Raw genomic sequence first — 27,856 nt, forward strand, 5'->3', positions numbered from 1 at the left:
GAGAATGAAATGGCTGGATGGCATCACCGACTCAATGGACATGAGTCTGAGCAAACTCCAGGAGATAGTGAAGGGCAGGGAAGCCTGGCATGCTGCAGTCCATGGGGTTGCAAAGAATCAGACATGACTTACCAACGTCAACAGCAACGTGTGTTTTTCGAATGCCAAAGAATGAATTCCCTGGACACCTTTGGGAAAACTTTTAACATTTTTCTGGAAGTGTCCAGTTTCTAGGGGAGGAAGCTGATTCTTCAATGAGCAGACTCAAGTGACTGGACATTATGCGTGATAGAATGATCATCAGTACACATTTGAAAACCTCAAGACTGGGCAGAAAATGAAAGCATTTACAGGGACTGAGCATTACTGGCTCAAAGAACTCACAATGCAATGAAAGCGGTGGGGCGGTGCTTGGGGAGAGGGTTTCCCCACGAGGTCCTGAGCCCTGCTGAGAGTCGGGTGGCACCTTGACCCCCGCATCAGCATCTGTGTGGAGCTGAGGTTTATCACGCCCACCTTATATAAGGCTTTGTGTGATGATGTCACACACTCTATGTCCCCCTGAGAATCAAGATTCCACCTACTTTGCAGGTAACAAGACTCAGAAACAGACCTGACTCCACCGCCTGTGTGACCCATGGAGGGGGGGCCACATCGGAGCCCATGTCTGTGGTCCATCCAGCACCTGCAGGGCCTGCTGCACCCTGACATTCAGACGCTGGTAAAGCATGTCTGGCCCCACAGATCCCACCCCAGCGAGCTTCCTTCCTTAGGTGGTGGGTCCCTGCCGCACTTAAAAGGAACAACTGGAGCGGCTGGAGCACATGGGCGCTTGCAGGTCAGGTGGACACTTCAGAGCTTCAGTTGTCCGGCCATAACCATCGTCGTGGTCTCACTGGAGGCCATCGCTGCTGCCTCTCAGCCTGGCTGAGGTCCGGGGCTGTGGCCCTGGAACTCACCCCAGAGATGTGCCAGGCAGGCGCCTGGGAAACATCTCTTTAAGTGAATGGACAGATCAGGAGTGAAGGTTGATACTGACCTGAGTTTGGGCCGTGGACTCCGTCATTACATGCCCTGCATGGACCAGTAGGTGGGACAGGCGACTCTGTGGTTAAGTGCCCTGCGTCACTGCAGAGGCGAGGCCCAGCAGAGGTGTGCACTCAAGGGCACGCTGAGCTGTGCTGTGTGGTCTCTGTCATTGCTGAGCCCTATTCCTCTGGCCTCATGGGGCTGTGGAAAGAACTCAGGCAAGACGGTGGGGCTGTCACCTGGGTGTACGGATGGGCAGCTTTGCTGTCTGATTGCAGTGGGTCTGGTCCTCCATTCTGCCTTCCAGTGGGCATGTTGGTGTTGGGAGGACCATGAATGCAGCACCCAGCTTTTCTCAGATGCCACGACACCCATCTTCTTTCTCACTATGGGTGGGGGTGGGGACACCACCTTCCTGGGTTTAACTGGGAGAAAGTCTCACTGGGAAGTACTCCCCGACCCCAGCCATCCGTGGACTTATACACCCCAAGTTTCTCTGACTGGATTCCTGCAGGGTTTCCCTGTTCCCCGCTTGGTGGGGCAGGGGGTGATGAAGTGGGGCAGGTCGTCTTTGCTGGGGAGCCTCAACCAGCCATTACCCACTGCATTGTGCTGCCCTGACCCCCACCATCACATGCCCCCCAAGAGCTGACACCATGAGCACCAGGAGGTGGCTCTGGACGGCCAGGGGGGGTCATCAGCCCCACCTTGCAGGACAAAGAGGTGCCCAGGAGGCCCAGAGCTGAGTGAGGAACCAGTTCTGCTGCTGTGGCCCCACCCCAAGGCTGGCGCTTGCCATGAGGAGGGAAATCTGGAAATTCCTGCTTCAGGGACCCTCCAGGAATCCAGAAGTACCTGTGTCCCCAGAAGTGAGGGCCTGTCACAGAGACTTAGGTTGGACAGTCCCAAGAGCATATCAGATTCTCCCAAGAATGCTGCTAGAACTTTTGTCTTTAATCAATTGTCTTAAATTTCTTAGGCTTACAGAAAGCTAAGCAGATACCACAGAGAGTTCCGATATACTCCCTGCCCTGCCCGATTCCTCTTACTGACATCTTGCATTAATGTGCACTGCTGCTATAAGCGCTGAGCCAATGTGGATATATTATTAACTGAACGCTGTCGAGTTGGCTCCTGGTTGCTGCTCCACTGGTCCGGCAAGCATCATTGTGCAGAGCTTGTTTTAGGGAAGTGGACCTGGGCAGAGGTGGTTTGGCAGCTTTCCAGGTCACAGTCCTGAGCCTGGGACAGGAATCAGCTCCACTTTGCCCCCCCACAACAGCTCTCCTCTTTGGTCCAGCGGTCACTATGGAATTCTGAAACCCTGAGCAGATAACTCAGGCTCACAGCACTCAGTCTCTGCATTTGTAACAAGAAGGGGCCCTCAAACCGACCCACACCTTTCTTTGTATGAAGACCTGGACCCTGACCAGCCCCAAGGCCCTTCAGGGGTTGATGAGCTGGGCCAGGCTGCTTGTATAGCTTTTCCTTACCACCCAAAGTGCCCTGGGTGAGAGGTGCTGCTGTGCAGACATGCTCGGCGTGCACAGAAGTAGTTGCAGTTTCCAGACCTGCAAGCAGCAGAACCCTCTCCCCTGCGCCTGGGTGGCAGTTTCACCTGGCTCACTCACTTCTCAGCGCAGTTCTGCACCCTGGTACCTGCAGCAAGGGGGACAGTGGGCACACACTCCAAGGGGGTGAGGTGAGGGGTGCAGGCTGTAGAGTCCTCCAGCCTTAAAGCTGACTTTGGGTCTTGGGATGACATCACCATTTATGACCAGGCAAGGTCCTTGCTCCAGGCTTAGGCTGGGTGGGTTGACCTGCTATTTCGGGGCTTTCTTAAGCAGATTCTTCAACTGTAACCCCTTTCAAGGGTGAACCACGTCCCCAGCCTTGCCCCAGCACTCCAGAGGCTGTCTCCCAGACTCATCTGTTTTGGACCCTGTAGCCTCCGGCTTCTCCAGAGGGTGAATAGACTTCCAAAACTCTAACCAAATCAAAGGGTGTAATGCAAAAATAATAGGAAGTAACTCCCCTCCCTCACAGGTGATTTGCAATTCCTCCCGAAATGTGTATTGGCCAGAAAAGAAATGCTAAAACCAGGTCAGATTTCTCTACTATTTGATGGAGTTTCAGACTCTGGAACTCAAATCAACACCCGAGTCTGAGGAAGCAGAAAAACCTGCTTCTGATTCCTGGGGTGGCTGGCTGGCGTGCCAGGGCTCCCTCCCTCCACCTGGTAGATCCTTATCATCCTTCCAGAGGCTAGGGTCCTTTGAGTTGCCTTTGTCCTCCTGTTTGGATGTCAGGCACTTGCTGGCCCCAGTGACCAGCTGGGGAAGGCAGTGGCTCTCCTCATGCTGTGCTCACGAGGCTGGGTGCTGCGAAAACAGGGAGCTCAGAAGGAAACCTTGCACCCAGGCAGCATTTGGCAGTATCTGGAGACATACAGGTCTTGTTGCCAAGCCTGGCGGTGCAGGGACTGCTACTCCGGAATGCTGCTAAAATCCTACAGTACACAAGAAGGTCCCCACCACGAAAATCAAGCGCGAAGCTTGGGCAGGAGACTAACTTTGGAGCAGGGATGGGGCGGCGGGTGACCAGGGGGAGGGATGCACAGGAGCGGGGACCTTGGCCGGCAAATCCACAGCCTTTCTGTGGAATGGGTGTCCCAGGGTCCACCGCACACTCAATTCTGAGTCAGCCACATCACCGGCCACAGCCGGGCCTTCGCTCCCCCGTGACAGTCTGAACTTCCGCAAAGCACACTCAAATCCCGTGGAGGGTGGGTGCCAGGAACATCCCTGACGGCCTCAGGCTGGTCACACAGCAGTGACACGGCCAGGCGCCCCTGCTACATCCCAGAGGCCATTCCGGACTCAGTCTGCCGGCGGGAGGGACCTGCCGACCAGGCGCTCAGCTACGGTCTGCAAAGACACCGGGTCTCGGGTTTCTACCCCGCCCCCGCACCTTACAAGCCCGGGACGCGCTGCTGCCCTTCCCCCTCCCGCTCGAAATTCCACTTTCCAACCTGGCTCTTCCCTCCCGGGCCCTCCTCCCCGTCCCTCGCGCAGCCCTCTCCTCTCCGCGGCGTCCTAGCCTGTCCCACCCCTGGGCCACACGCCCCCGGCGCTCCGCGCCCCTGCCACGCCGCAGACTCGGGTATCCGCCGCGTCCAGCCGGGCGTACTGGGCGCGGGGCGCGGGCGCAAGGGGCGGAGTTCCGGCGCGCGGGGGCGGACCCGGGGCGGGGGCGGAGCGGCGGGACGGGCACCGCCCCCCAGCTGAGCCGGGACCGGGACCGCGGACTTGCAGACTTCAGAGGCTCTAGCGGCGGCGGCGGGCGCGGGTCTGTGCGCACGGGTCCAGCGGCTCGGGCGGCCCCGACTCCGGCGGGGATGGGCGGGCGGCCGCCCTGGAGGCGCGGGGGGTGCGCGACCTGACCGCCTGGACTCGGAGCCCGGCCGCCCGGCCGCGCCGGGTCGAGGGTCTGCTCGGTTGGCGCGGACGCGAGACAGGCGGCCGAGCCGGAGCCAGAGCATGCGGGGCGCGACGCGGGCGGCTGGGGGGCGCGCGGGGCAGCTGTGGCCGAGGCCCCCCGCCCCGGGCCCTGGACCGCCGCCGCTGCTGCTGCTGCTGGCCGTGCTACTGGGCGGCGCGGGCGCGCAGTACTCGAGCGACCTGTGCAGCTGGAAGGGGAGGTGAGTCCGCGCGGCGCGAGCCCGGCCCTCGCGTCCACTCCCCTCCCGCGCGGGCCGAGCGCGCGGGGGCTCGGGGGCCCGGGGGCCCGCTCTCCAGGCCGAGTGCGGTCCCCGCCCTCCCCCGCCCCCGGTTCTAGAACAAAAGAGCCCGCGGCGTCCCGGTCCCCCGGCCCAGAGGACGCCCAGGGGAAGGCGCGCCTGCAGCGCCGTGGGGTCGGTTCCGTCTGGCAGCCCGTTCTCCCGGCGCAGGATCGCACGGGTCCCCACTCGGTTCCCAGAGAGCCGCAGCGCCGACCCCGCGACCCTTCACTGGAGGCGATCGGGGGTCAGCCCTCTGTCCTTCCCGGGCTTTGCCCTCGGCGAGGAGTTGCGCGCCCCGGGCCGGGAGGAGCCGGGCCTGCGCTCAGGGCCGAGCGGGAAGGGACTGACGGGTCGGTAGGAGGGAGCGGCGGCTCCGGTGGTCGGAGAGGGGGCCGTGGCGCTGACCGCGCGCTGACCACGTCGGTGCGGGCGGAGACGCGCGGGCGGGCACCTTGCGCCGGGCGAGTTCTGGGCCTGGTCGAGCCCCCCGCCCCGCCCGGTGAAGGTCAGGCCGCCCTTGGCAGCGCGCGCTGGGCTCGGCGACCCCCCTTCACGCCCTCCGCCAAGGCAGGCAGCCGAGGACTTTTTTTTTTTTAACTGCAGTGTGACAGGCAAGTCACAAGCGTGGGCGGGGAGGGGGGGTGGTTGGTGAGAGCGCAGCTACTCAGGACGAGAACAGCCGTCTACCAGGGCGCCGGCCTGAGCCCGGCACCTCGCTGTCGGAGAAGACGGCATGTGCTTCGGAAGTTGCGGGTTCGAGAGTTTGCAGAGGGAGGGAGATGCTAGCGTCGTCTTCTCCGAAAACAGTGGGCCGGGACTCCCTTGGGGGCTGGGTGTCCGGGCGTCCCACCGTGCAGGGCCCCTAAAACCCTGCCTTCTGGTTGGAAGACTCCCGCTGGCAGACACCTCATGCTGTGGGGGTGTCATGGGGTTATTTTGAGTGAAGACGGTTTTTCCGAGAAGGGCAGAGTTGTGCCAGGGTGCTGGGTTGTGCGTCAGCAGGGCAGCTGCTGGTCATCTTGGATACGTCCAGACCCAGTGTGCGTGCTCCTGCGTGGGATTTTCCCGGCAAGAATACTGGAGTGGGTTGCTGTTTCCTCCTCCAGGGGATCTTCCCCACCCAGGGATCAAACCCGGGTCTCCTGCGTTGCAGGCGGATTCTTCACTGCTGAGCCACCCGGGAAGCCCCCAGTTCTTTGTGGAAATTGGCAATTACGTTGCTCCTTTCTACTTCCCACCCATCCCAGAGTGAAGGTCCCGAGCTCCTGAGGTTGGGCTGGTGTCACCGGCCCTCAGGGCTACAGAAGGTCTCCCGGCAGCAGGGGTTGGTGGAGCTGAGACTGGGCCCTGCGCAGCAGATCCGAGCTCTGGGGGAGGGTTGGCCTGGAGAATGCTGGCGCCAGCACAGAGCTGGCTGGGAGCCTCTGACTCTGACACACTCTTCTGGGGCTGCCCTTTCCCCCCTTGCTGGTAATTAAACTCCCTGCTTTGCAGCCTCTGCTAGATGAATCAGTGCATCCCCAAAATGAGGCCTTGGGGTGTCCTGCTTCAGCAGATCAAAAACAGAAACCCAGTCCCACCCCTGTGAGCTTGAATTTCCAGAGGAGCTGACACCCTTTTCACATTCTTGGAGGACAAGTGTGCAGAGGATGCCTCCCCTGGAGACCCGAGGGAGCTGGGGACCATGTAGGTGTTTGTAGGGGGTAGAGGAATCCCTTCTTCTTCCTGTGCATCCTCTTATCTACCTGGAGAAACAGAGCCACTTGCCTGTACCCCCTGTCCCTCCATCATTGCTAATGAACCCCTGGTCTTGGACACCCTCCAATGTCCTCCACTCACCCTAAAGGTAGAAACTTGTCAAGGGTGGCTGCAGTGGCTGTAGAAGTTATGGGCAGGATCGGAGCAGAGATAGGTCCAAGTCACATTCCAGGAGCATAAGACCCCCCTCCCCCCACGCCAGCATTGTAATCACTGCCCCTCCAGTTACCTTTTTTTCACAGATCAGCTGACAGATTCTTACCCTGGTGCACTGGTTTGCCTGCTGATTCTGTAGCATTTATGACTTTTTATGAGCTGTTCTAAAGACAGCACAGGGTGGTGCAAGCCCCAATGCGCCGGGCAGTTTCTGATCCCCTGATACGAAGGGAGTTGCTTTTTTATGACACTGGCCACTCACACTTGACAGGCTGGATGTGTTTCTGGGTGTATCCAAACAATTAAGTAGAAGGTTTTGAAATCCCTCTCCCTCGGCCAGGGCAGGATGCGTCCTATCTTTATTAGGCCCTGGTCATAAAGGTGGACCATGAACTTTCCCACTGAGACGGGCTGGGCACTGCCAGTATGTCACACCTGGGCTGTCTCTCCTGCGAGGTGGGGAAATGAAAGGTAACTCCAGGAAGCAGAGCCTTTTGGTTTCGCCCTTGATCTGAAGCTCTTCCTGACTTTAGTCAACCAGAGACCATCACTTCCTTCTGGTGACTCAAGGTTTGGACCGGGCTGTGGGTATGAGTGGTGTGGGCTCTGCGGCCACTGCACCGACGCTGTCAGAGGGTCGCTGTAGCAACTTGGAATTTGCCATCTTTCCCATAAAGGTGCTCCACGGCTGTGTGTCCTCCTGGGGAGTGACACTTGCCAACTCCCCCCCCCCCCCCCCCCGCCTTTTCAATGCATTAATTCAGTTAAAATAATCCAAGATCAATTCAGTTTTCTCAGTTTCCTAAGGCTGAATAGAACCATATATTTTTTTTTTTTTTCCTGCATCCTTTAGCTTCATCACATCAGGGCATAGTTATTTCATTTTTGTTTGGTTAGGATGTCACTTGCATGTCATATGAAAATCGTTAAATACCATCACCAGTGACCATTACCCATGTGTTGTGTGTTTGCATCTCCAGCACTTTTGCATTAACAGAAGTTTTTTTCAGTCTTTCAGTGGTGACTAGATTTTCCGGTAGGTACTAGGTAGACCGTGAATCTTCTTCTTCAGCTGGCCCCAGGCTGAACCGAGCAGATGTCTGTCTGAATGGAGTTCTTGCTGTGATGTGACTGTGGACACTCCTGTGTTGGGTGCCTAGTGGGAGTCTTGTTGGTCCTGATGCTTGAGTAGAACAAGAGAGAAGCAGCAGAGGTGGTGACTTCCCTGGCGGTTCAGTGGCTAAGACTCTGTGCTCAGAATGTAGGGGGCCCGGGTTTGATCCCTGGTCAGGAAACTAGGTCCCACATGCCATAACTAAGAGTTCACATCGTGCAGCTAAAGGTCCTGTGTGCCACAACGAAGACGGCAGACCCCGTGTGCCGCAAGTAGGACCTGGCACAGCCAAATAAGTAAATAAAAATAAATAATTTTTTAAAAAGAGAGAAGAGGCAGAGCAGAGCCTGTGCAGGTTCTGGGGATGGGGTGGACCTGCTAGAGGGTAAAGTGATGGGCGCCAAGTGATTTCTTGTCTGTCCACTGTCTTTTTGTTCCTAGTCTTCTTTTAGGTGGCGAGTGACTTGCGAGTAAATGGATGCGTGTGGTCATGGGCACAGGCTGGTGGTGGCAGCCCCTGGGGCCTCGGGTCCACCTCCCCCTGGGCAGCGTGGGCTGGCCATCGGTCCCCATGAGGGCCCCCTTCACCCCTGCCAAGACGTGGGTGGAGGGTAAGCCCACCCCTTTTTCCCCCTCCACTGTTGAGGTTAAGGCAACATAGTGAGAGGTACCCACAGCCTCTGCCGTGGGTTCTCCACTCCCTCGACCCCTAGGATCCCCTCTTCCCACTGAGAGGGAAGCAAAGCCTTTAACGGGATGGTTTTTGTGGGAGAGAGAGTTGAGGATTGGTTCCTGGGCATGGGGCAAGTGTCCAGCTGCCCCTCGAGGCTGGAGCCAGGAGAGGAGGGACACTGTGATAAAGTTTGTTTGGCTGCATAAGAGCAGGGCCGATTATAGTCATCTGTGGCAACCACACACCATTTAGTCTAATTTTGTCGCCCAGCACTGTAATTACACCCATCCCCTCCTGTGTGTCAGATGAGCTCGTGTGAGTTTTATGTGGCTGTAATTTGTAAGTCTGTTCTGCGTGTGCGGCCCCGGTAGGCGTCTGAGGCCAGGCTGCCTATGACCCAAGGCCTTGGGGGTGGGGAGTGGGGTTAGGAGGGAGTTCACCTCCTTGACACCTCCTTCTGATGTGGTCTGCAGGGTGACTGTGCAGCCCCAGCCTGCAGCTGGCCGTCGTATGAAAAGCGAGGCTTTTCGGGGCCCAGAGCATGAGTCACCAACAGTAAATGCAAACCATATGTTATGTGTTTTCTCCTCTGCAGAAAAGGTTTCTGGTAACTCACTCAGGCCAGGGCTCTGAATATAGCATTGTTTATTTCACATAAAAATCCTAAGAATGTGGGTGAACCTGTCTGAGATCTGATCAGAACCAAATTTCATGTAATAAAACACTTAGTTGAAGTCACCGGGTTGAGTTCCAGGGCTGCTCGGTGGTCATGACGTAACCATCACCACAAGCTGACATTTACATTACAAGTTTTGAGTTGGGGAAACTTGAACGTTTTTGATGGTTTCAATTTCTCGAAAACATAGCGTTACAACTTACTCAAGACCTGCCACCCCGAGAGCATAGCACACTTCATTTTTTCCTGTTTGGCATTTATTAGGACTGAAACCCGCTGAACTCCTCAGCAGTCCCCATCGAGAAGACAGGCATCCACAGATCTTTTGTGGTTTCTTCCACAGTTCCCTCCTGTGTTTCCCCATGGAGGACCTTTTCTTGACTTGTGTATCTTGCTTTGATGATATTTGAGTTTGTTTTGGGGGAAAAAAAAAAAACGATTCACAATGCAGGGTCTTCAGGTTTACAAATGAATGACAAAGCGGTCACATCATTGCCTTCAAGACAATAGGAACATTGTGTCTAATAGGGACCCTAAAGACAAAACTTACCAACAACCCCCCCCCCCAAACAAATTGCTAACGTTCCCTTTGGTTTAAAAGCTGCTCCCTGGAGTGCATTCTTTATTGTCTGTGCATGGCATTCCAGCCTGCTTCCTGTCACTTGAATCTGCTCCCTGGTCTCCACTCCACTCAATGGGAATCTCCCATCAAATGAGCTTCCTGACCCTCATTTGGTCATCTGGAACCTGGGTTGGTGCCAACGTCTTGCTGGTGTTTCCCTGTTTATTTTTTGGAAGATCCGTCCCTTCCGTGTTTCCCACCTCCACTGCACCTGTCACCATCCCAGCTCAGGGAGAGACCCCAAGGACTTGGGCTCAGAGGCCAGCGGAGTGTCGGGGTGTTGAGAGGGCCCAGGAGCTCCCACATGCACCAAAGTGCTCAGAGTGGACGGGTGGGAGCACGTGGCCGCACCCCCTCCCTGGAGATGGGCCCTCAGCTGCATGGTGGTGATAGCACCCACCTGTCTGTGGGTGAGGGGTGCTGCCGTGCCCTGCCAAGTTGCTTCAGTCATTGTCCAACTCTTTGCAACCCTATGGACTGTAGCCTGCCGGGCTCCTCGGTCCATGGGGATTCTCCAGGCAAGAATACTGAAGTGGGTTGCTGTGCCCTCCTCCAGGGGATCTTTCTGACCTGAGAATCGAACCCATGTCTACTGCGGCTCCCGCATTGTAGGCGGATTCTTTACTGCGGTGCTCAGGTGCGTCTCCCGACTGACGTGTCTCTCCTCCTCCGCAGCGGGCTGACACACGAGGCCCACAGGAAGGAGGTGGAGCAAGTTTACCTGCGCTGCTCTGCGGGCACCGTCGAGTGGATGTACCCGACTGGGGCGCTCATCGTGAACCTACGGCCCAACACCTTCTCGCCCTCCCGGAACCTGACTCTGTGCATCAAGCCCCTTAGGGGCTCCTCGGGGGCCAATATTTATTTGGAAAAGACTGGAGAACTGAAACTGCTGGTGCGGGACGGGGACCTCGGGCCCGGCCAGGCGCCGTGCTTCGGCTTCGAGCAGGGGGGCCTGTTCGTGGAGGCGACGCCACAGCAAGACATCAGCAGGAGGACTACGGGCTTCCAGTATGAGCTGACCAGCAGGCGCACGGGGCCGGACCTGCACGCCCTGGCGGGTGAGTGTGGCACGCAGAGTGCGGGGGTGGCCTCGGGGGGTTCCTCTCCTGTTTGCTGGGCCTGCCCCCCATCCATCATCTCCTGCCCCCATCTCCTCTCATGCGGAAGAATCTCCAGGCAAGAACACGCTACCCGAGTCTGGGCTTCAGACCTGGTGGGTCTGCCCAAGGGTGGCCGAGGCTGCCCCCGGAGTGCTGTGGGCAGCTTGGACTCAGGACGATGGCCGTGGGTCGGAACACAGCCGTGACATGGTCCTGGCCCCCGGTATACTCTTCTCCCCTGGACCAGCTGTGACTGCAATTTGAAATGGGTGCTTTTACCATCCAAACTCCTCCAAAGTTTCTCCTGACACACGAGTCAGTCAGGTGCTCTGGGTGTCGGCTGCAGCCCCTGAACATTTGAGTTTGGGTGGGAGTTGAGGCTGATTCCTGTTCCCGAGCTGAGGTGTCCTGAATCGTGAGCCGGTCCCAGGTTCCCCAGCCGATTTATGTGTGGGTGTCAGTGAGGACTCCTCCGTGTGGAGAGAGGGCACCAGCGCTGTGCCAGGCGGGGCGGCTGAGTGGCTGTGACGATCCGGGGACTCCGGGCGAGGTCCCCAAGGGAGTCTCTGGGTGGCTGAGGGCCGGTGTGTTGGCTTCAGATTTTCCTTCCTTCTCTTTGAGGCCAGCAGACAGCTCTGCTGCACCCTGTGGGGAGAGCAGTGTTGGTCTCTGGAAAGTTCTGTGGGCAGAGAGGAGTGTGTGGCCCCAAGAGCTCCCACACAGGGCAAACTCAGGGTCCTTGTCATTTCATCAGGGACAACCAGGCCTGGGGGCTCTAGCCCAGAGGCACAGATGGCTTTGCAGGGTCCGAGTGTGTGGGGCGGGGGCTGGCAGCACTTGGGTGCGCCATCTGCAGCATCTTCCTCAATTCCAAAACTAGTCGGTAGCAAGATGCCTCCCAAGGGGAAGGTGGGAGCTCGGATAATCTTGGGGGCAGGTTCCAGGCAGCTGTTCTTCAGTGACTGGCTGAGATGATGGGCCCTGGCGGGTGCTTTGGCATCAAGTAATGGAGGTGAGACAGGGGTGCTGCTCACACCCCATAGTGCATGGGGCAGCCCCAACACGGAGAATGAGCTGGCCCCAGGTGTTGGCATGGTCCCTCCACCTTGGAGGATGACCTGGCCCCATGCGTCAGCACTGCTGAGGTCGAAACACCTGGCGTGAGGGGCGGATTAGCCCCAAGAATAGTATAGTCTCCACATTTTAGGGAATAAAATCTTCCACTGGGAAAACTCAGACCTCCTAGAATTTGAAATGTAGACTTTTCTCCTGAGTGTGAATCTACAGTATATTGTCCTGTTGTCCTTGACTCCCATGATTTTCCAAAACCTTAACTCTCTCTCAACCTAAACTGGTCTGTTATAGAGCTTCAGCGTATGGCTGCCCAGGTAGGACCCCTCCCCCCAGGGCCTGACTGGGTAGGACCCTGTCAGGAATGCTGAAAGTGGCTATAAAACCCCAGGACTTGACTAAAACTTTAAGCACAACAGCCTTTATCTTGATCACCAGCAAGTGATCACCAGGGCTCGCTCTGGCGTGTGTACGTGTGGAGCGGGGAGCCACTGGAGATAAACTCGCCATAAAAACAAAATCTGGAAAAACCCAGTCACCAAATTTGATGTGTGTGACCACGGCGATGGTTGGCCGAGGGGGCAGATGTTAGGAACTCGCCAGCATTCCTTTTACTGATTAAGATGTTGATGGGTTGAGACCACTGGGCTACTGGTCACTTGTTCTCTCCGGCTGGAACTTTGTTCTTCTTTGCCGTGCGGCTCCCACCAGATTCTCAGAGGCCACGGCGTAAAGGTCTTTCTGTGATGCCACCTGGGTGCTCTGGTCAGCACAGACTGGAGTCTCTGGTGGAAAATTCACCATGTGGTTGCAACCTGGGGTGACTCAGCCCGTGACTCAGCCCTGGGGACCCAAGACTTTCTCTCCCCTTCTCTGGGGCCAGGGTCTGAGCTTCCCCAGACCCCAGGTCCATGTTTCCAGGCTAGGGCAGTAAGTGGATTTGGGAGAGCCCTGTGGGGTCCCAGAGAGGAGGCCCCATGTGATGAGGTGGGTCATCTGGTCGCTAGCCAGGGCCCCACACTGGTTGCATGGCTGCAGCTGGACATTGGGCTGCTGGAGTGCCCTTGTTACTCCCAGCCATATGCTTGCCTGGCCCTGGAGTGTCACTTTAAATCTGGGGCCTGCAGGGATCCCAGGGACCCTGGGGGTAGTAGGGCATGAGTGTCCATCTATCTGCCCAGTGGCTGGGGCGCTGGCCTGGGGCAGTATAGATGCAGTGACTGTCAGAACTTGAGATGGGGACTCAAGATGCTCCCAGGGTCTGGCAGCTGTGGGCCCAGCACCTCTCTGTCCTGAAGGAGGCGAGGGTAGCAGGGATCCGGGGAGGCTGGTCCATCCCTTCTCCCCAGGGATGCGTCCCTAAGCTTTTAATGCCAAAGGAATGGGTACGTAATGTGGAATGCTGGTCCCAGCCATCTGGCAGCAGTGACCTCCCCTGGGACCGGGCGGGCTCTCAGAGGGCAGTGCCCTCCTGTCTGGCCCTGGCTCCATCTGGGAGACCCCGGTGAAGCCAGATCCCTGGTGCGTGGGCCATGGAAGTGAGCGCACGTCCTGGGGCCAAGCAGCCCAGGAAGCAACCTGCTGCGGAGGTGGACAAGCCTTCTCCCTCGCCGATGAGTCACGAGTTCCAGTTTGTGCTGACATGAAAAGTAGAGGCCCTGTGGGCCGGGATCCTGGAGGAGGGGAGGTGTGCATGAGCCTCGCCGGCCGCAGCTCTGGGTGGTTCCGCCGGGTGTGTTTACGGCAAGCGTGTCAGCCTCGTGTTCATCATGTTGCACAATCGGCTGCCTCGTATGAACTGAGATGTGCCGACAGCCAAAGAAAAGGCCAGAACAGAGAGGCAGGCGGAGACAGAGGGGCAGGCGGGCGGCAGGGGTCCTTCAGCCCTGGGGGACTCAGGATTGCCACGTGGCTAGAGCGGGGAGACCTGCCTCCTCCCCTCCCCTTCCCACTAGGGCCTCGCCAGGCACCTGAGGAACCCAGCACTCCCTCCTCTGGTGCTGGAAAAGTCTGGCAGGATATAAAAGGCAGGCGAGCAGCCAGATGCAACTCACTAGTGGAAGAAGCTCCAGGCCACGCCTGGACCATGTGCCGAGGCCTCACTGTGGCCCCGGCCGACCATCTTCCACAGGGTCCCAGTACACTCGGGTAAACGGGCACTGGTAGTACCCCCGTGGCCCAGTGGGCTGGGGGACCTATCGAGGTGGCCAGCAAGGGAGGGCAGGGGTGTTACTCGGTCTGGTTCTAAGGGACAGAGGCAGACCCCATCTTTGGGGTTCTCCTGGGACCCTTGATTCCAGCCTGTTCTTTTCCTGCTTAGGGAGCTGAGAAGCAGGGGAGGGCTGTGTGTGATGCCCACCCAGAGCTGGCCCCCTGTGTGCAGGTGAAGGGGGACAGCAGTGGTGTTTCAGACCCACAGCTGGAGGGTGGGGAGGGGCAGGAGGACTCACCCTTGTGCCGGCCGGGAAGGCTCCAAAGTGGCACCCATCGCTGCTTGTGGGTGTCAGGTGGGGTGAGGCGGCCTGGATACCTCAGTTTCTGATGGGCTTCACCTCCCCGTCCTCTTTGAAACCGCTCTGTTGATGAATCAGAGGCAAATGACCCTTTGGGGGGGGTGGTCCCTGCTGAGATTCCCCGCCTCAGGCACCTTAGAATATAGGAGTGGCCTTGAGGGGCCATGGGAGATAAACAACAGTGTGCAGAAATGAGAAGAAACTTGGTTATTTCCTGGAAACAGAACTTAATTTTTTCCCTGAAAATTTAGTTTCTTGCACCAGTGCTTCTCCAGCTCCCCGAGTCATTATTAAGATTACTTTTCATCTTATCCAGCGCCGGGCTCTTGGGGTGGAAGGTGTGACTCCTTGCTCACCAGGAAAAGGAAGGGAGGAGAGCAGGTGTGGAGGAGACGGCCGGTGAGGGGGGAGTTCCCTGTGCTTGTAGGGCCTCTACAGGGGGCGACCAGCCTGAGTTAGGTCCCTCAGGGTCCTGTGGGGCAATGTTACCTTGCAGCCCGGAGTTGGGGTGAGCGCGGGGTTGTCATGCCAATCAGAGGAGGCTCTCGGCTTAGGGAACACTGGCCACATTGCCACCTGCACTTTCCTCCCTGTTAAAATGCTGCATTTCCCCAGCTGGCGAGGCTGTGCTGGAGACCCCAGAGGGCGTCTGACACAAGATCCCCACCCCAGTCATCCTTACCTGGGCCATCCCACCTGCTGAACCAGCATCCCACCATCTGCAAACATCTCCTTGGGCGTCGGGCTGCCCGGAGCCTGACAATAGGGGGCTGCCCTTCCCATCTGTACCCACCATTCTCACCTGCGTCCCTGCCACCCCCAGGCTGGTCTCCTCGACCCTGTTTTTTTCCCCCACTTCATTCAGTTCATTTTATACAGATTCCAGAGTAATCTGCTCCACGTCCACACTCCCCTGCCCCTCCCCTTTTCCGAGAACCACAGGCCAGAATTCCACCCGGCCCCTGGGTCACCCCCTCCCCACCTTCCCCACAAGGAAACGAGATTCGATGTGTCAGGAACCAGCACATTCCACTCTGCCTTTACAGGCCTGACTCCGATTAATAATTGTTTCCAGGCTGCTGCTGTTAGCATCTGCAGCCTGGATTCTCCACGAAGGTGCCTAGACTTCATAAAGCTCAGGGTCATAGAGAGTCGCAGGGGGTGCGGGATTTTTTAGCTCCAGCTGTCCGTGTGACGCCAGGTCATTGAGGCTTTGACAGGAGGGTCTGCAGGCTGCTGCCCACCTGCCCCTGGGGCCACCGGGTCCTCGGACATCCTCCATGGGACTGGGCTTGAGTCAGGGCCCGGGACAAGCTCGTGCCACCTTTCTCCCCAGCAGTCAGCCAAGGTCCTGGGGCCTATGACCCACAGAAGGTGAGGCTCCAGGGCTTGGTGATTACACATACCTAGGCCTGCAGTCTGACCAGGGTGCGTGGCCTGGGCCTGTCTCAGCTTCTGGAGAGCTTGTGCAGACCTCACCTCTCATCCCCCACCCTTGGAGCTTGCAAAGCCTGGCCCCGGGCCCCAGGTGGGGGCTTCTGCCCCTTGGGGGCACCGCCAGGATGGGAAGTCTCCCCACTGCCATGAGCTGCCTCTCATAAGATGCAAGTCCCCCCAGTGCACGTGAGGCCGTGCAACCCACTTTCCTTACCATAGTGACCTCTGTCAGGCCCACTGTGGGCAGCAGGCCCCCAGCAGGCTAAGAGGTGGGGGACCCCCCAGTTGACCACCCTCTTTTTTAGAGGAGGCCCTCAAGGCTGGGGGTCCATACTCGTGACAAAGAGCCACAGGTGGGCAGAAGGCACAGGATTTGGAGCTAGGGCAGGAGGTGCTCAGTCCTCTCAGATGCTTCCGATGCTCCAACAGGCTGTTCTTGTTCTGCGGCTTCTCCTTTTTCCTGATAACTTGACAGATGCGCCCGTGAGTCATGCACTCGCCAGACTGGACTGGGACGCATGCACCCACCCCCGCCGGGGGCAGGACAGGAAGGCCAGCTCTCTGGACACGTCATGTCCATCCTCAGGGGTCCCAGGACGCTGGAGACTCCAGGGTCATCTCTGGCTGCCCCCACACACACTCTGGGTCCCAGAGGCCCCTCCTGTTCTCCTCCGCGTTTCCCTGTCTCCTCCAGGGCCCTGAGTGACTGCAGCCCCTGGCAGGTGATGGCTCAGCCCAGTTCACAGCCAGGCAGGCAGACAGCTGTAGCTTTGTCCAGGCCCAGTGAGCGTCAAGGCTGGAGACCCTGTGGGGCCTTTAGAATGTGAAAGAGCCAAGGGAAGCTTGTCCTGGTGAGCGTTCATACCTAATGTTTCTGTTGTTAGGGAGTTTGGGCCCATAGAAACAGGTGAGGAAAAGTGCAACATCAGAGCCAAATAATAAACTCGTGTCTCCCCACATCCACTCTTGAGTTAGGAGCGCCGTGGTCCCCGGGGGTCCCCCGAGTCCCGAGGTTTCTCTTTCCCCCGTCCCCAGCCTTTCTGGAGGGCTCCTGCCCATCTGAGTCAGTAGGTGGAGGGCAGAGTGAGGACTGACCTGGGCCAGAGGCCCACCGAGAGGGATTGGTTTGTCTGGAGGAATCAGCCCCCTCCAACATCTAGGGATCTCAGAGGGGATCCTGTGAACTGGGCTTGCTGTGAAAGGTGTCTGGAGGGGTTTGGAGGTCGTCACCCAGTCCCATTGGTTAGACAAGGCCCCCACCACTGAAGCAGGTGGACACGTCTCTCACTCCCACCAATGCGTTTATCAGGGCCACAGCCTCGTGGTGCTTCTAGACAGTGCTTTGACCTCCTGTGGAATGGAGGTGGCAGATGGGACTGTGGGGACAGGCAGTGTGAGTGGGAGGCCCTGGCATTTCCAGGCCTGACCACCGAGACCATGCAAGGCTCTTGGCCAGGCTGATGTCAGGAATGCGGCTTCAGATAAGCTCGGGTTGGTTTCGGCACCGAAAAGTGATTTAGAGCCCAATGGTTGCTTGCCAAGTGTGACTGCAGACATGAGCTGAGTGCAGTCCAGCACAAAACTCCACTTGCCCTTCATTTTCATGCCATCGCAGGCAGCCTAGGTGAGCCTGGAACTCCTAGAGACATCTCCCCACCCACGAGACAGAGGTCATGGTCCCTCCTGCTCGCTCTCTCTTGGCACCTTGATGGCAGAGGCCCCCGGGTCTAGACAGTTGCCGCTGATAGCAGAGGATTTATAGGATGTTACATGGCCTGTGAGCTGTAGGCGGGAGGGTCTGTGCTCCTCGAGCTTCCACAGGCCCCATCTGACCCCGCACCTGGCTCTCTCCTCTCCCTGCAGCCCCATGCCGCCCTTGCAGCCACACAGAGGTTCTCTTGGCCGTCTGCACCAGCGACTTTGGTGAGTATGCTGAAGGGTCCCACCATGTGGGAGAAATAAACCCCCTGGGGGGAAGAGACTCTGCTGAAGACTGGGCTTGGCTCCTCCTTCCATCACCAATTGCAGGTCATGGGAAAATGCCTTCCTTTCCACTCATTTAGAGTGACCCCAGCCCCAGCCCAAGGGAAGGGACCTGTGTGCAGGACTGGGCGAGAGTTGGGAATTCCTCTTTAAGGTGGAAATTCCTGTTTGAGGGGATATTGAGCATTTTCCTGCTTTGCGCTTGAGCCCAAGTCCTGGTGCCCCACCCACACCCAGGTCCCTTGCAGGCACCAAAGAGGGAGTTAGAGGCACTGGCGGGGCCAGGGCTGAGGTCAGGGACTCAGCCTCCGCCTGTTTATGACATTGGCACAAACGTTCTCGGGTTAAGGGTGGCAACACTCAGTATGAGTTTGCTGGAACCGGCCCAGCGGGACCTGACTCTGCCCTCTAGGCTCCCAGGGCAGTTGGGGAGTGGAAGTGCAATCCCCCTTCTTCTTTCTGGCCCCACACAGAGGGGATCTGGGGCCAGGCTAGGGGTCCCCAAGCCTGTGCCTGCTCTGTCCTTCTCCTTCCTGTCACCTTCCTCTCCAAGCTTCACCCTTTCTGTCCAATCTTGATGCAGGATCACAGCAGATCTTGGGTATTAACTGCAATCACTTTTCTTGTTCCAACTTGAAAAGTTTGTGCACGGCGAGGTTTGTACCTTCTGTTTTCCCCCACTTCTGTGACTGGACCTTGAGAGAAGTACATCTTTGCCCCCCGACAGTGTGAGTGGCAGGGCAGCCCCTAGGCAGCCTCTTGGGTGTGGATTGCACTTTTTAATGAGAATTTCTGGAAGGCAACATTCAGGATCAGTTCCCAGTTTTGCTGCGGGGTGCGGGGTGTGCTCTTGGCTTGGTGAGCACCCTGCTGACTCCCCTCTCCTTCCTCTACAGTCGTCCGAGGCTCCATCCAGAAAGTCACCCACGAGCCGGAGCGGCAGGAGTCGGCCATCCACCTGAACGTGAGCCGGCTCTACCGGCAGAAGAGCAGGGTGTTCCGGCCGGCCCCTGAGGGCGAGGGCAACGGCTGGCGGGGGCGCGTCTCCACGCTACTGGAGTGCGGCGTCCGGCCGGGGCATGGCGAGTTTCTCTTCACCGGCCACATGCACTTTGGGGAGGCCTGGCTTGGCTGCGCCCCACGCTTCAAGGATTTCCAAAGGATGTACAGGGACGCTGAGGAGAGGGGGCTGAACCCCTGCGAGATGGGCACGGAGTGAGCACCAGGTGACCACGGCCGCAGCAGTGGACACTCACACTGTGCTGGGTGCCTGGCGCTCAAGCTGGGTAGGCACACGCTGCATGCGGCCCCACAAGGTTCCAGCCAAGGACTCCCTGACAGATTGATCGGAGATGCTGTAACATGCCAACTAAGTTATTATATTTTTTTTAAAAAAGAAATGTCCATAGGAAGCAAACTCCCGTGTCGCAAAATGCCTTTGTGTTCCATTTCATACTGTTTTCTGAGCATCTGAAGTCACCGTGTTTGGCTGGTGTGTTGGGTGAAGTGTGGGGGCCGTAGCCCACTGCGGACGCCTGACACCAGGCTTGGGTACTGTTCAAAGTTGTTTCTTATGATGGAAATTTATGGAGCCAGACACCTAATGGTTTTTCATTTTGTTTTTGAATTTTTAAAGGAGGGGCTTTGCCAGCCACCATCATTTTGGGACTGCAGGGTGTTTCCATTCCAGGGAATAAAGACCAGCCTCTGACGGATCAATGGCGCGTCTGTCTTCGGGCCTGGTCAGGGGTGTGTGGCCCTTAGCTGGGGGTCCAGGTCAGATCTTCTCCTGGGGTCAGTACCCCCCACCGCCAGCCCTGGCGTTAGGGACCTTTCATACTGGACCCAACTCTAAGTGAAGCTGTTACCTCCATACTTACAACCCCTGCCTTTCTGGTGGACCAACCCCACCCCCTTCCTGTTAACCCAGATCCTGCCCTTTGACCTCAGCTTCCCCCAAATGCCTGATCCCAGGGCAAGTGTCTAGATACCCAGGGGCTGTTCTGAGCCCCAGATCCTCAAGGATGTCAGCGTCCTACAGCTGCCAAAGCAGATGACCACAACCCAGGAGTTTAAACAACAGGTGCTTATTCTCTCACGGTTCGAGAGACCAGAAATCCAAAATCAAGGTGTGGGCAGGGGTGCGCTCCCTGGAACAGCGCCAGGGGAGACCCCTCCTTGTCTCTTCCAGCTTCTGGTGTTGCCAACAGTCCTTGGTCCTTGATCTGGTGGACACATCACAGTCTCTGTTCTGCTGTCCCTTGGCCTTCTTCCCTCTTGAGTATCTCTGTCCACGTGTCCCTCCACTTATTCGCCCAACAATTGCTGGACCCAGGCCCACCCTGATCCAGTAAGACCTCATCTTGATCATACCTGCAAAGACCTCATTTCCAAATGAGTTCACATGCACAGGTGCTGGGTAAGATCAGAATCTCAGGAGATACTCTGTTCATCCTGTTAAGGGCTTCACCTTAACAGGTTTTTCATGTAATCAGACCCGAGTCTGTGATTCTTCCCAAGCAACTGCTGAGACGCCAAGGACCTGGGAGAGGCTGACACTGATCAACGAACACCCAGCCAGCTGCACGGAAAACTCAGGCACACCATGAGGAGTGGCTGTCTGCCGGCTCAGGCCTGTGTGGGTCAGCTCAGGTGTGCCCTGGCTCAGGCCTGTGGGCTCCTGCAGGTCGCAACAAGAAGCAGGTGCTCAATACCTGCCCAGCAAGAAGCAGGGTGATGACCTGAAGCAGCAGGTCTGGTGACGGGCACAGGTCCCACTGTGGCTAGTCACTGGGATGTGTTACGCCAGGAGGACGCCTATAACAGCAGCAGACGTGCCTGGCCCAAGGCGGGGGAGGAGCTGACCCGCTCCTGGGTTCACGGGTTGGGTTTTCTGGGCTGGCTGGGCTCGCGGATGCTGCAGAACCAGATTGTCTGGCTTTGGGCTGGCGTCCCTCACGTCAGTCAATACAGGGACGCCGGGATCTGCCCCAGGAGGATCCGGGGCCTTGACCCCATGTGCTGATGTCTGGTGGACAGCAGCGTTTCCTCCACGTGAGGCTGAAGCTTTGCAGGAAGTGCCTGGGGGTGGAGGCCTCTTGGCGAGAGGCTGGAGGGAGCGTGTTGGACAGGTTGGGGAGAGGGTGGGGTTTGGCGCTGAGAGTGCGGCCCCGCAGGTGGGTGCCTGGTGCTGGCACGTGGGAGGTTTCTCTCCTTAGCTAAGCAGAGCCCTGGCAGTAGTCCAGGGCCCCTGGGTGTTGGGGAGGAGCTGGAAAGGTCACCATTTCTGAAGGGGTGCAGAGCCCCCACCTCCACCCAACCTGTGCCTTCCTGCTGCCCAGGGGCTGCTGTGGGGTCTGAGGCCCCCGCATGCACCAGCCCACTCTCTTAACACCAGAACTCCTGCCCCCTCAACACTGTGGAGCCCTGAGGGGACTAGGCACCCGAGGCTCTCTGGAGGGTCCTTATGACTGACCAGGGGCCCTTGGCCCAGTGTCTCTGTCTTGGCTCTGGGCAACCCCCGTCTCTCTGTGGATGGAGAGGCCGGCAGCCCCCTGTGGCTCCACCCAGAGGTTGAAGGGGAGGTGTGGAGGAGCCCTGAGTCCTGGCCCGGGGTGCCCTGGATCCCACCTCCCTCCTGCCAAGTGGTGCCCCTCACCCCCACCCCTCGTGTCCACTCCCTCCCATCTTGCACACTCTGCACCGGTTGGCCAAAGCCCAGGAACCACCTGAGAAACACCTCCTCCTGGCAGACCCTAAGTGATATCCCTACTCTCTTGGCCTCTGTGACACTGGGCACGCTGGTGGGAGCCCCAGGTCCCGGGCCGTCCAATAGCATCAAGGTCAGGAAACACTTTCTGAGCCTCTTGGCCACCATGGCGTCTGTGAGCAGCAGCTCTCCTGCTTCCTGATGACGCCCCTGTGCTGAGGGTGCTTTCTCCTCCTCTCCATCCTGTGCTTTCCTAGGACATATATGGGTCCCTGGCCCTCTCCTACTGCTGGTCTGGGCTTCCTGAAGCCTCAGGCCCCTGCACCCCAATGCAAGGGGACCACCCACCTCTCCCCTGTCCCAACCACCTGAGGAGTCAGGCTGACCCTGCAACCTCCAGCTGGGGCTGCTCATCATATGCCCCAGACCTCATTTCCAGCACCATCGGTGCCTGCCCGAAGGAGCCGGGGTGGGATGGACCCCAGGCGTAGGGGCCGTGTGCTCACCAGGGCTTACCCTTGACCCACACCTGCCTGTGTGGTCCACTGGGACCCAGGGAAACCTCCAGACTGCTGCATGTGGGAGTCCCTGTCCTGGCCTCCAGAGGCCAGCTGGCCCCCAGGTGAGGGCCCCTGTGGACATCCCAGGCCAGACTGGATGGCCTGACACATGCTCTGTCGCTCTGAGCCTCCTCTTTGCTGGGTGAGAGTGGAGCCTAGAGTCAGATGCACCTGCGGGGCTTCCCTTCCAGCTCCAGCACCAGGAGGCTGCCCCGGAGCTGGGAGACTGTCAGTATGTAAACTGACAGATGCTGAATCACACTGAGGTGACCGCTGGTGTGGAGGGAAACAAAGGGCAGAGCTGGGTCTGGGATGCAGTGTGGGGGGGCAGAGGCGGATGAACTGCTGTTTTATCCATGGTGTTTGAGGTGGGGGTTGAGCCAGGCCTTGAGGAAGTGGGGAGCTGGTGTGTGGGAGGAGCAAACAGGCCTGGGAGGGAGGGATGGTGGGCGGGGACAGTGATGGAACACCACGTGACCTTTCCCTTTGCTGTCTGTCTCCTGGGCACTGAGGAAACCGCTGGGTTTTGGAGGAGGAGCAGGGTCTCCTGGAGACAATTCGTTTCAACCGCCTGCTGGCTGGGCCGTGTTTCCACGAATGTGGTCCATATCCCATCTGTCGTCTTCACCCACTGTGGCGGGGATGGCAGACTAGTGGCTCCCAAAGGTGTCCCATTGGGATCCCTGGAATAATTATCCACATAATCCCTGTTACCTGACATGGGAAAGGGGACTTAAAGCCACACATGAAACTAAGATTGCTAATCAGATGAGGAGATTATTCTGCTGGGCCTACTGTCATTACGTACATGTGGGCCAAGTCGCTTCAGTCGCGTCTGACTCTTTGCGACCCTATAGACTGTAGCCCTCCAGGCTCCTCTGTCCATGGGATTCTCCAGGCAAGAATACTGGAGTGGGTTGCCATGCCCTCCTCCAGGGGATCTCCCTGACCCAGGGATCAAACCTGAGGCTCCCGCGGCTCTTGCATTGCAGGCAGATTCTTTACCGCTGAGCAACCGGGGAAGCCTATGGTCATCACAGGGGTCTGTAAAAGAACCCTTCTAAGGAAGAGAGTGAGAAGAGCGAGAACCAGAGAGACATAGTGTGCTGGCTGTGGAGGTGGAGGAGGGTCCTCCAGAGAGAACCAACCCCCAACACTCGAGAGCCAGGCGATCATAACCTTGTGTTGCTTTCTAAGCCACAACAAGTTTGTGGGAATTTTTTGCAACATCTATAGGAGACAAACGCACCCAGGTACCTCCTTAGCTGGGATGAAGGGGGCTTGGCGGGGTCCCCAGGCAGCCTGAGTGCTTGTGAAGTCCCCCTAAAATTGTGTGCAGTGTGCCGTGTATGTGCCTGTGTCTGCGTTTTTAGAAAACTGGCCCCCAACTTGTATCTGACTCGCAGAGTTCAGTGATTCCGTGTAGGCGGAAGCCACGGGGCAGGTGTGGTTTTTGATGCAAGGGACATCCCCATCCCGTCCGTCTCTCTGTCTCTCCTTCTCTCTCTGCCCTTCACCCCCCATCCCAGGTGCTTCCCTCTTGACTCCGCCACCCGATGCTACATTGCAACCGGTTGCCTTTGAGCTCACTGCCAGGAGAGTCCAGGTGTGGTTCCAGCACTACCTGTCCTGAGTCACCTTCTTGCCCCAGGCACCAAGGGTGATGACGGGCCCCAGTGGTCCAGAGACCACCTACCAGGCCCACCTGCAGCCCCCCTCTGCCCAGCGTCCTGGGCCTCTCTTCCTTGTGGGTGGCCCCTCTCAAGCCCTGCACATGCCTCCTCCCCATTGCTCTCTCCTGTCCTGTCTGTGGACCGCCCCCACCCCCCGCCCCCTGCCCATCCCATCTTCCCCAGCTTCTCTTCTTCTCTGGCTGGATTTTGGGACCTCACCTGTCCCCCCAGCCCCGCCCTGCAAAATGCCCCATCTGCCCTGTGTTTGGGCTCCACTCACCTGCACAGCTGACACAGATGTGGCATGACAGGGTGGGCTCAGAAGGGCGGGGACAGTCTCGCTGGGACAGCTGCAGGCACAGCTGGGGATGGGGCGGGTCTGGACTCACTGGTTCCTTGCTGGTCCACGGGAGTCCTGTCGTGGCCTCAGATGGCTTTGCCCCTGGAGTGGGCCCACTTTGAGATGGGAGTAAGTACAGTAAGTAGGAAGGCCAGCCCTGGGTTTTCCCCATCAAACACTGCATCCTGCCACCTTGAATGGATGGATGGCATTTTCTCACCCTCCAAGATGACCCTCAGTGTGCTCCAAAGTGTTACCAAGGCACTTCCGAGACAAGGCCCCTCCCGAAGGTCCCTCTGTCCTTTGCCCTCCCCACAGCATTAGGGGAAGAAGGGCAGAGTGGGACGGTACCTCCCTGCCCTGAGAGGGCTCCCTGGTCCCTGTGTCCACTGTGCTCAGCACCCAGGAGGCTGGTGGAGGGCTCTCACTATAGGATCTGTCCCCAGCTCCCAGAGGTCGAGGAAGCCTGCACCCCGGCCTGCACGGCCCTCGGTGACTTTGAGCACGACACGGATATGTGGGCTTCCCAGGTGGCACAGTGGTAAAGAATCCACCTGCCAAGCAGGAGATGCAGGAGGCGTGTGTTTGATCCCTGGGTTGGGAAGATCCCCTGGAAAAGGAAATGGCAACCCACCCCAGTATTCTTGCCTGGGAAATCCCACGGACAGAGGAGCCTGGTGGATTACAGTCCATGCGGTCACAAAAGAGTTGGACACGACTTAGCAACTATCAGCAGCAGCGGCACAACAGCTGTCCTGCTTGCATCCTTGTGGTGGGTACGTCAGTACCGGACCCCCACTTGGGACCCCCAGGTGGGACCACCGTTCAACACCTCAGTGGACAAAGGACAGTGTGTGGAGGTGAGCGGTGCTGCGGTGTCGGGGTATAGAGTCCACAGCCGGCATGTGTGAGCCTGGGCTCCTGTGTCCCTCTGCAGGGTCCTCTCTGTGGAGAGCGGAGATTGTCCTGGGTGTTAAATGGCCTTTTCCCTAGCCGTCTCCTTAGCTACCCCAGAGCCTGGTGGTATGGGTGAGGGTCTCCCTGCCAGATAGGCATGCAGCCTGACCCCACGCTTGAGGGCAAGCTTACATCCCAGGACATGTCAGCGCCCAGAGAAGAAAAGAGATTTACACCAGATTATTGCCCAGTCCCTGTGCAAGTTCAGCGACCCACAGCCCCTGTCTTTTTTAGAACGGAAGTCGGAGGACATTGGGCTGGGCTGAGGTTTGCTTTCTTTCTGGCTGGCCTTTCCTGCTCACTGAAGCCAAGCGTTGAAACGTCCAGCCCCCTCACTGCAAATATATGAGGAACTTTGTAGTGATCATGAGTGGGTTGGCAGCTTTATCTCTAACTCACTGAGAAAAGTCCAACCTGATTGTCAGAAGGACACACGCAGGCTGGTGCAGTCAGTGCCCAGAGTCCCTCATGCTGCGGATGCTGGGAGGTGGGGTGAGGGTAGGCAGAAACAGAAAGACATGCCCCCACCATGTCACATGATCACACATGTACGTTGGCATTGACCCTGACCCTACGTCTTGACCTGGACAGATCAAGGGGAGGTTCCAGGCCTGAGTCTCTGCAGGGTGCCTGGGTCCTATGCCGACCCTTTGAAACTACTGGGAGATTGCAGCCTGGAAGCCCATGCGTGCACATGCGTGTGTGTCTATTCGTGTGTCTGTGCATGGACCTGTGGTGCGTGTGCGTGTTCGAGGCTGAGAAATGATGGGAAGGGAGCAGGGTGGGCTGGCTCGTCCACCTGTCGTCCCTGTGACCTCAGTCCCACTGGGCCACATCCAGGTCCCCAGGAGTTTTGTGTCCTTATCCACAAACGGAGACAGTTGCGTAGTTCTCCCCCACGCCCCCACTGCCCCCACCCCAGGCCTTCCTGGCTCTGCTGCTTGGGCTGTGGAGAGAAAGTTGGGTGCAGGGAGGGCCTGGCCCTGTGTGGCCGAACATCCAGCTGAGGCCCTGGGGCCTGGCTCCCAGACCGGCTCCTGGGGCTGCGACCGCCTGGGGAGGACCTGGGCTGAATCCGGCCCTGTCGAGGCGCCCAGGGAGAAGGCTGATGCGTCCCACGGGTGGGGGCAGGGAGCCCCTCATTAGAGCTGCAGCTGACACAGAGGCTTCCATCTCACTAATTGATTAAACTGTTTAATTCAGGCCTGTGTGGTGGGAACTGGCCTGGCCAGGCTGTCAGCATTCCCTTCTGCGGAGTAAGATTTGGGGCAGCTTTCTGTCTGAGCAGTGGTTCTGGGCGTCATGTGACAGAGGATCCGTGAGATCAGTCATGCAGGCCTGGGTGCCGTCCCCTCCCCCAAGGCCGCCCTTCTGAGCGGCTGTTTTGTGTGGTCATAGTTGGCGGGGGCCCCCAGAGAGCTGGTGAGACCCCCAGAGGTGTGAGCTGACATTCACTCTGAGCAGAGCCCGCTCTGTGCCGGCACAATCCAGAGTCCCTGCCTGCTTGGCGATTCCACTCCGGATGGCAGGTGGCTAAGTGCTGTGAAAAATCAGTACATGGTAGTAGGGGGTTGGTGGTGTCTGTGGGGCTTGTGCTGGGGCAGAGGCCAAAGGAAGCCACCTCGAGGGGTCCTGAGAGTCCTCTGGGCGAGGGGCATGCAGCCATAGCCCTGAGCACTCTGAACACCCATCGCCCCCACCTCCCCTCCCCTAGACCTTCCCACCAGGACAAACTCAGCCGGTGATGCAGGATGCAGGTCTGGGTCTCCCAGGGAGGCTCTGAGCCCTGGGAGGAGGGCAGGACCGCAGTTCCCAGTGGGGCTGGTCCCTTCTGGGCCATGGCCAGTGCTCCTGGGGCTACACCTGCCCCAGGGTCCAGCCTGTCCTTCCTCATGCAGTCACGGGTGAGCGTCCACCCAAGGACAGATTGGGCTCCAGGGTTGGGGACGGACGCAGAGCCACACAGGGGACGCACCCCAAGCAGAAGCACATAGAGTGGGGGCCTGGGGAACGTGAGGAATCTGGTGTCAACACTGGCCATTGTGTGCTGCCCCCGGGCGGGCGGCGATTTATAAAAACAGCCGTGATCTGCCGCGTATCCGTGCGGTGAGGTCACGGCTGCCAAGGGCTTTGGAATTTTGTCTTCACAAGAATTTTGCTTACCAAGCCACATACTTTCCTGGTCATCAATTTGATTGGGGTAAGAAGAAAAAAATGCTTAAAAAAAAAAGCCTCTGTGGGTTTTGTGTGAGGGATGAAGAGGGGAAGGCAGAGAAACAAGACTTCAGGGCCAGAAAGGCAGGTGTGTGTCTGTGTGTGTGTGTGTGTGTGTGTGTATCTGTCTGTCTGTCTGTCTCTGTGTTATGGCCCTCACACCTGAACCCAGAAAAGGCAAGTGTGTGTGTGTGTGTGTGTGTGTGTGTGTGTGTGTTGTGGTCCCAGCTAGACCCCTGCAGTGTCAGAGCCGGGGGCCCCACGGCCCCTCTTCAGCTTCCTGACCTGAGTCCTCGGTGGTCCTGTGGACCAGGGCTGGGGGCAGTGCAGAAGGACGTTCCCATGCCAGCATCCTACCGTGGTAAGAAGCACGGGGGCCTTCACCCCTCTTTCCCTTTTAGCTCTGTTGAACTGGACCAAATGTCCAAAAGGAGCTCTACCAGAAGAGGAGGGAAATAAAGAAAATACAGACAAAGTAAAAATAGTC

The 27,856-nt window shown here is 58.0% G+C and overlaps 1 protein-coding gene across 1 annotated transcript; it reads left to right on the top strand.

The window, feature by feature from the left end:
• The first annotated feature begins 4,332 nt into the window (after positions 1-4,332).
• Positions 4,333-19,635, top strand: METRNL (meteorin like, glial cell differentiation regulator). The gene is made up of 4 exons (XM_055575481.1): positions 4,333-4,729; positions 10,485-10,870; positions 17,797-17,856; positions 18,813-19,635. The coding sequence occupies exons 1-4, from the start codon at positions 4,569-4,571 to the stop codon at positions 19,133-19,135; spliced, it is 930 nt and encodes a 309-aa protein (XP_055431456.1). The 5' UTR covers positions 4,333-4,568; the 3' UTR covers positions 19,136-19,635.
• Positions 19,636-27,856: the final 8,221 nt, after the last annotated feature.

Source organism: Bubalus kerabau, chromosome 4 (assembly GCF_029407905.1).
Source record: "Bubalus kerabau isolate K-KA32 ecotype Philippines breed swamp buffalo chromosome 4, PCC_UOA_SB_1v2, whole genome shotgun sequence".
In the NCBI taxonomy this organism is placed as follows: domain Eukaryota; kingdom Metazoa; phylum Chordata; class Mammalia; order Artiodactyla; family Bovidae; genus Bubalus; species Bubalus kerabau.